The sequence below is a fragment of the Salmo trutta genome, chromosome 31, assembly GCF_901001165.1.
Source record: "Salmo trutta chromosome 31, fSalTru1.1, whole genome shotgun sequence".
NCBI classification, from domain to species: Eukaryota; Metazoa; Chordata; class Actinopteri; order Salmoniformes; family Salmonidae; genus Salmo; species Salmo trutta.
Window position 1 is genome coordinate 41,964,359 of NC_042987.1, and position 8,356 is coordinate 41,972,714.

The 8,356-nt window shown below is 46.2% G+C and overlaps 1 protein-coding gene and 1 long non-coding RNA gene across 2 annotated transcripts in view; both read right to left on the bottom strand.

Moving 5' to 3' along the window:
* Positions 1-1,600: 1,600 nt before the first annotated feature.
* LOC115170218 (guanine nucleotide-binding protein G(olf) subunit alpha) overlaps positions 1,601-8,356 on the bottom strand; it is a gene marked incomplete in the record, with an annotated part of 102,178 nt that continues 95,422 nt past the window's right edge. Inside the window, 4 exon segments of the mRNA XM_029726611.1 lie at positions 1,601-2,638; positions 2,837-2,904; positions 6,527-6,657; positions 7,998-8,118. Coding sequence (XP_029582471.1) covers positions 2,492-2,638; positions 2,837-2,904; positions 6,527-6,657; positions 7,998-8,118 — 467 coding nt within the window.
* LOC115170220 (uncharacterized) lies at positions 3,944-5,994 on the bottom strand. Its single transcript, XR_003870989.1, has 2 exons — positions 5,152-5,994; positions 3,944-4,531 (listed from the first exon to the last, which is right to left on the bottom strand). It is a non-coding gene; the product is annotated as an uncharacterized LOC115170220 (long non-coding RNA).

The following is an 8,356-nucleotide window of genomic DNA, read 5'->3' on the forward strand; positions in this document are numbered from 1 at the left end:
GTCGTGGATGGGTATTCCAGCATAACAATGACCCAAAACACATGGCCAAGGCAACAAAGGAGTGGCTCAAGAAGAAGCACATTAAGGTCCTGGAGTGGCCTAGCCAGTCTCCAGACCTTAATCCTATAGAAAATCTGTGGAGGGAGCTGAAGGTTCGAGTTGCCAAACGTCAGCCTCGAAACCTTAATGACTTGGAGAAGATCTGCAAAGAGGAGTGGGACAAAATCCCTCCTGAGATGTGTGCAAACCTGGTGGCAAACTACAAGAAACATCTGACCTCTGTGATTGCCAACAAGGGTTTTGCCACCAAGTACTAAGTCATGTTTTGCAGAGGGGTCAAATACTTATTTCCCTCATTAAAATGCAAATAATTTTATAACATTTTTGACATGCGTTTTTCTGGATTTTTTTGTTGATATTCTGTCTCACTGTTCAAATAAACATACTATTAAAATTATAGACTGATCATTTCTTTGTAAGTGGGCAAACGTACAAAATCAGCGGGGATCAAATACTTTCCCCCCCCACTGTAACCTGAAAGGCCGCTCAGCAAGGAAGAAGCCACTGCTCCAAAACCACCATAAAAAAAAGCCAGACTACGGTTTGCAACTGCACATGGGGACAAAGATCGTACTTTGTGGAGAAATGTCCTCTTGTCTGATGAAACAAAAATATAACTGTTTGGCCATAATGACCATCGTTATGTTTGGAGGAAAAAGGGGGATGCTTGCAAGCCGAAGAACACCATCCCAACCGTGAAGCACGGGGGTGGCAGCATCATGTTGTGGGGGTGCTTTGCTGCAGGAGGGACTGGTGCACTTCACAAAATAGATGGCATGAGGGGGGAAAATTATGTGGAAATATTGAAGCAACATCTCAAGATATCAGTCAGGAAGTTAAAGCTTGGTCGCAAATGGGTCTTCCAAATGGACATTGACCCCAAGCATACTTACAAAGTTGTGGCAAAATGGCTTAAGGACAACAAAGTCAAGGTATTGGAGTGACCATCACAAAGCCCTGACCTCAAGCCTATAGAAATATTGTGGGCAGAACTGAACAAGTGAGTGCAAGCAAGGAGGCCTACAAACCTGACTCAGTTACACCAGCTCTGTCAGGAGGAATGGGCCAAAATTCACCCAACTTATTGTGGGAAGCTTGTGGAAGGCTACCTGAAACGTTTGACCCAAGTTAAACAATTTAAAGGCAATGCTACCAAATACTAATTGAGTGTATGTAAACTTCTGACCCACTGGGAATGTGATGAAAGAAATAAAAGCTGAAATAAATAATTCTCTCTACTTTTCTGACATTTCACATTCTGACCTAACTGACCTAAGACAGGGAATTTTTACTAGAATTAAATGTCAAGAATTGTGAAAAACTGAGTTTAAATGTGTTTGGCTAAGGTGTATGTAAACTTCCAACTTCAACTGTAGAAAGGATGGTTTTTGACAGATTAGTCAGTGTGTTAGTTGTTCCTTTAAGGGCGAGATCATCGCGAGGCAGAAAGCAGCGACAGAGGTTAAGGTGCAGAGTTCAGTCCCCTTTCCTTTCTTCAGTGAGTCCTTCATTCTTTTCCTTTCTGGCTCACACTTGTCCCCCCCCCCCCTCTCTCCTTTCTCTCTGTATCAGTCCTTCAAGGTCTCACACAACAGGAAGCCAGAGTCTCTCCATCCCCTGCAATCCTTTAGTCCACCTGCAACTCAAAACACTATACAGTGTATAACAGAGTTAGAAATATGTTGATGCTACATTGTGTTTTATACTTCCTCAGAAAAATAAGGTATTAAGCAACCTGATACAAAAGTCTCTCTTTGTCTTCATCGTCCGTCTCGTCCTCCTCCCTCTCTATCATCATCAAAGTTGTCTGTCATGTCAGAGAGGAGAGGAGAAGGCTCGCTCTGATTGGGGGGGGGGGGGGGGGGTGATGCCAGCTCCAACTTGCAGGTGACACCTGCCTCTAAACTGAGGTCCTGTTCTCACATTGCGTCCAAACAGCTACCCAGTCCAGTCCAGTCCAGTCCAGGTCCAATGACAGAACAGAATGTGAGAAGGAGGAGGAGTTAGCCTCAGGCTTAGTGGAATGTTACAAATCAAATCAAGGCATTCAAGAGAGAAAAAGAAAAACACCCAAAAAGTTATTTGTTTCCCTTCCTTCCTTCCTTCCTTCCTTCCTTCCTTCCTTCCTTCCTTCCTTCCTTCCTTCCTTCCTTCCTTCCTTCCTTCCTTCCTTAATATCAGTGAAAAGGAAGGGATGAAACAGTCTCCAACAAAAGAACACATTTTTCAAAAAAAGAGGAAAAATATGATGCCAGACTTCAGTAGTACTTCATAGAGGGGCGGGATCGGGTCAGTTTTGGGGTTGAGGATGCAGAATGGATGAATAAAATCCCAGAAGGCTTGATGGAGCTGTACTGTGTGTGTGTGTGTGTGTGTGTGTGTGTGTGTTTGTGTCTGTACTGTGTGTGTGTGTGTGTCTGTGTCCATCCCTTCACAAGAGTTCGTACTGCCTCAGATGCATCCTCTGAATGATATCTCGACAGTCGTTAAAGACTCTCCTGATGTTCTCCGTGTCCACAGCACAGGTGAAGTGTGGGTAGCAGTAGTGTCTACCATCTCCGCTGGCTGTGCTGATCCTCTGAGGACGAGCAAGTTAGATTAGGGTTATCCACAAGAGTCCAAGTATTAAAAACAGCTATTTAAAAAAGCTAAAGTCTGTGTATTGTTACATTAATGTTAGGACAGTTTAAATAAAACTGGTAGCCATGTTGTGGTTATTCAAATCCCAGACTGTAGCTTTAAAACAGACATTTCAATAGTGATATTGAATATTTACCAGGAACTCGTCTCGGATGAAAAACTTAGCTCTTGTTACTTTTGGGTCTTCACCAGGTTCAGGAGTCGCTGTAAAACAGAGACAGAGTTGCTGTAAAACAGAGGGAGTTGCTGTAAAACAGAGAGAGTCGCTGTAAAACAGACAGAGTTGCTGTAGAACAGAGACAGAGTTGCTGTAGAACAGAGACAGAGTCGCTGTAAAACAGAGACAGAGTTGCTGTAAAACAGAGGGAGTTGCTGTAAAACAGAGAGAGTCGCTGTAAAACAGACAGAGTTGCTGTAGAACAGAGACAGAGGTGCTGTAAAACAGAGACAGAGTTGCTGTAAAACAGAGACAGAGTTGCTGTAGAACAGAGACAGAGTTGCTGTAAAACAGAGACAGAGTTGCTGTAAAACAGAGACAGAGTTGCTGTAAAACAGTGACAGACAGAAACAGTACAGTTTCAACTGCCTAAAGAGCGACAGTATTACAGTAACAATGTTCAGTTTCGATAGGAACACAGGGATCAGTAGCACACAGATGTTGTGAAGGGTGTCTGCTTTGTGTGGTACTGGGGGTCTTGAAGAACACTTCATTAATTTCACCAGCACTCTCTCCTGGTTTCACCAGCACTCTCCTGGTTTCACCAGCACTCTCCTGGTTTCACCAGCACTCTATGTGCAGTGCAGTGCATACCTTTATCTGGTATGGTGTAGTACTGCAGTAGGCTGCCTACCTTTATCTGGTATGGTGTAGTACTGCAGTAGGCTGCATACCTTTATCTGGTATGGTGTAGTACTGTAGTGTGGGATGGTGTGGTGTGGGGTGGTGAGCTGCCTACCTTCATCTGGTATGGTGTAGTACTGTAGTGTAGGATGGTGTGGTGTGGGGTGGTGAGCTGCCTACCTTCATTTGGTATGGTGTAGTACTGTAGTGTGGGATGGTGTGGTGTGGGGTGGTGAGCTGCCTACCTTTATCTGGTATGGTGTAGTACTGTAGTGTGGGATGGTGTGGTGTGGGGTGGTGAGCTGCCTACCTTCATTTGGTATGGTGTAGTCCTGTAGTGTGGGATGGTGTGGTGTGGGGTGGTGAGCTGCCTACCTTCATTTGGTATGGTGTAGTACTGTAGTGTGGGATGGTGTGGTCTGGGGTGATGAGCTGCCTACCTTCATTTGGTATGGTGTAGTACTGTAATGTGGGATGGTGTGGTCTGGGGTGATGAGCTGCCTACCTTCATTTGGTATGGTGTAGTACTGTAATGTGAGATGGTGTGGTCTGGGGTGATGAGCTGCCTACCTTCATTTGGTATGGTGTAGTACTGTAATGTGGGATGGTGTGGTCTGGGGTGGTGAGCTGCCTACCTTCATTTGGTATGGTGTAGTACTGTAATGTGGGATGGTGTGGTCTGGGGTGATGAGCTGCCTACCTTCATTTGGTATGGTGTAGTACTGTAATGTGAGATGGTGTGGTCTGGGGTGATGAGCTGCCTACCTTCATTTGGTATGGTGTAGTACTGTAGTGTGGGATGGTGTGGTCTGGGGTGGTGAGCTGCCTACCTTCATTTGGTATGGTGTAGTACTGTAATGTGGGATGGTGTGGTGTGGGATGGTGTGGTCTGGGGTGATGAGCTGCCTACCTTCATTTGGTATGGTGTAGTACTGTAGTGTGGGATGGTGTGGTGTGGGATGGTGTGGTCTGGGGTGATGAGCTGCCTACCTTCATTTGGTATGGTGTAGTACTGCAGTAGGCTGCATACCTTTATCTGGTATGGTGTAGTACTGTAGTGTGGGATGGTGTGGTGTGGGATGGTGTGGTCTGGGGTGGTGAGCTGCCTACCTTCATTTGGTATGGTGTAGTACTGCAGTAGGCTGCATACCTTTATCTGGTATGGTGTAGTACTGTAGTGTGGGATGGTGTGGTGTGGGATGGTGTGGTCTGGGGTGGTGAGCTGCCTACCTTCATTTGGTATGGTGTAGTACTGTAGTGTGGGATGGTATGGTCTGGGGTGATGAGCTGCCTACCTTCATTTGGTATGGTGTAGTACTGTAGTGTGGGATGGTGTGGTCTGGGGTGATGTGCTGCCTACCTTCATTTGGTATGGTGTAGTACTGTAGTGTGGGATGGTGTGGTCTGGGGTGATGAGCTGCCTACCTTCATTTGGTATGGTGTAGTACTGTAGTGTGGGATGGTGTGGTCTGGGATGGTGTGGTCTGGGGTGATGAGCTGCCTACCTTCATTTGGTATGGTGTAGTACTGTAGTGTGGGATGGTGTGGTGTGGGATGGTGTGGTGTGGGATGGTGTGGGATGGTGTGGGATGGTGTGGTGAGCTGCCTACCTTCATTTGGTATGGTGTAGTACTGTAGTGTGGGATGGTGTGGTGTGGGATGGTGTGGTGTGGGATGGTGTGGTGTGGGATGGTGTGGGATGGTGTGGTCTGGGGTGATGAGCTGCCTACCTTCATCTGGTATGGTGTAGTACTGTAGTGTGGGATGGTGTGGTGTGGGGTGGTGAGCTGCCTACCTTCATTTGGTATGGTGTAGTACTGTAGTGTGGGATGGTGTGGTGTGGGATGGTGTGGTCTGGGGTGGTGAGCTGCCTACCTTCATGTGGTATGGTGTAGTACTGTAGTGTGGGATGGTGTGGTGTGGGGTGATGAGCTGCCTACCTTCATGTGGTATGGTGTAGTACTGTAGTGTGGGATGGTGTGGTGTGGGATGGTGTGGTGTGGGATGGTGTGGTGTGGGATGGTGTGGGATGGTGTGGTGTGGGGTGATGAGCTGCCTACCTTCATGTGGTATGGTGTAGTACTGTAGTGTGGGATGGTGTGGTGTGGGATGGTGTGGTGTGGGATGGTGTGGTGTGGGATGGTGTGGGATGGTGTGGTGTGGGGTGATGAGCTGCCTACCTTCATTTGGTATGGTGTAGTACTGTAGTGTGGGATGGTGTGGTCTGGGGTGATGAGCTGCCTACCTTCATTTGGTATGGTGTAGTACTGTAATGTGGGATGGTGTGGTCTGGGATGGTGTGGTGTGGGGTGATGAGCTGCCTACCTTCATTTGGTATGGTGTAGTACTGTAGTGTGGGATGGTGTGGTGTGGGATGGTGTGGTCTGGGGTGGTGAGCTGCCTACCTTCATGTGGTATGGTGTAGTACTGTAGTGTGGGATGGTGTGGGATGGTGTGGGATGGTGTGGTCTGGGGTGGTGAGCTGCCTACCTTCATGTGGTATGGTGTAGTACTGTAGTGTGGGATGGTGTGGGATGGTGTGGGATGGTGTGGTGTGGGGTGATGAGCTGCCTACCTTCATGTGGTATGGTGTAGTACTGTAGTGTGGGATGGTGTGGTCTGGGGTGATGAGCTGCCTACCTTCATGTGGTATGGTGTAGTACTGTAGTGTGGGATGGTGTGGTCTGGGGTGGTGAGCTGCCTACCTTCATTTGGTATGGTGTAGTACTGTAGTGTGGGATGGTGTGGGATGGTGTGGTCTGGGGTGATGAGCTGCCTACCTTCATGTGGTATGGTGTAGTACTGTAGTGTGGGATGGGATGGTGTGGTCTGGGGTGATGAGCTGCCTACCTTCATGTGGTATGGTGTAGTACTGTAGTGTGGGATGGGATGGTGTGGTCTGGGGTGGTGAGCTGCCTACCTTCATGTGGTATGGTGTAGTACTGTAGTGTGGGATGGTGTGGTCTGGGGTGATGAGCTGCCTACCTTCATGTGGTATGGTGTAGCGAGCATATTCAGGGAAGTAGTCTTCAATTTTGGATTTTCCAGCTAATACTTTCTCAGCCAACATGTCCTGCTTGTTCAGAAACAGTATAACCGATATGGTGCGTAACCACCTGGAAATAAAACACACAAAACGGCATCAGAATACAGTATGGTGGATCACGGCACACACAATGCCAGGATAGTGGCTTTAATTCCTGGAACCATCCATACGTGACAAACGCATGTACAACTGAGTCACCTTGGATGAAAGTGTCTGATAAACAGCATATATTACTATATATAGTACTTTGCAAAAGTATTCAAACCCCCCTTTGGTGTTTTTTCCTATTTTGTTGCATTACAACCTGTAATTTAAATAGATTTTTATTTGAATTTCATGTAATGGACATAAACAAAATAGTCAAAATTGGTGAAGTGAAATGATTTTTATTTTTAATGAAAAGTGGTGCGTGCATATGTATTCACCCCCTTTGCTATGAAGCCCCTAAATAAGATCTGGTGCAACCAATTACCTTCAGAAGTCACATAATTAGTTAAATAAAGTCCACCTGTGTGCAATCTAAGTGTCACATAATCTGTCACATGATCTCAGTATATATACACCTGTTCTGAAAGGCCCCAGAGTCTGCAACACCACTAAGCAAGGGGCACCACCAAGCAAGCGGCACCATGAAGACCAAGGAGCTCTCCAAACAGGCCAGGAACAAAGTTGTGGAGAAGTACAGATCAGGGTTTTATTATAAAAAAAATATCAGAAACTTTGAACATCGCTCGGAGCATTAAATCCGTTATTAAAAAATTGAAAGAATATGGCACCACAACAAACCTGCCAAGAGAGGGCCGCCCACCAAAACTCACGGACCAGGCAAAGAGGGCATTAATCAGAGAGGCAACAAAGAGACCAAAGATAACCCTGAAGGAGCTGGAGGGGTGAATCGTTATGCACGCTCAAGATCTCCAGTTTTTTTTGTGTCTTATTTCTTGTTTGTTTCACAATAAAAAATATTTTGCATCTTCAAAGTGGTAGGCATGTTGTGTAAATGAAATGATACAAACCCTCCTAAAAAAAATCATCCATTTTAATTTCAGGTTGTAAGGCAACAAAATAGGAAATATGCCAAGGGGGGGGGGGGGGGTGAATACTTTAGCAAGCCACTGTATTATAACTCGAGCCTAAAGATTTAACTGTGTTAGACTTACAGGCAAAATCAACAGTCTAGTTCTGTTATTCTGTAGATTCTAAATCATTCTGCATGGTTGAAGTTTTGTTCTTACTGTTATATCAGAAGGTGGAAAATCTTGTACACCATAGAAACAACACACACAGAGTCCAAAACCACCTCCTTTTACACTTAATATGACCATTGGTCAGGTCCACCCCAATCACAAAATGGTGGCTTAAATGGGAATGTTCGCTCTAGTGAGTTGTTGTTTTACGACAAAAACAGACCTGTTATTCCAGATACTGCGGAAGAGATCCAGGGCTTCCCGTAGCCTGTTGGTGTTGTTGTCCTCCCTTATGACCATGTTGTAGCTGCTGCTGGCAACCACAAAGATGATAGCAGTCACATCTACAACACAGAGGACGAGAGGAGAGATTAGATGATAGCAGTCACTTCTAGAGGAGGAGGAGGAGGAGGAGAAGAGAGAGAGACAGAGAGAGGAGAGAGAGAGACAGAGGAGAGAGAGAGAGAGGTGAGAGACAGAGGGGAGAGAGAGAGAGATAGAGGAGAGAGAGAGAGAGAGAGGAGAGAGAGAGAGAGAGACAGAGAGGGAGAGAGACAGAGAGGAGAGAGACAGAGAGAGATT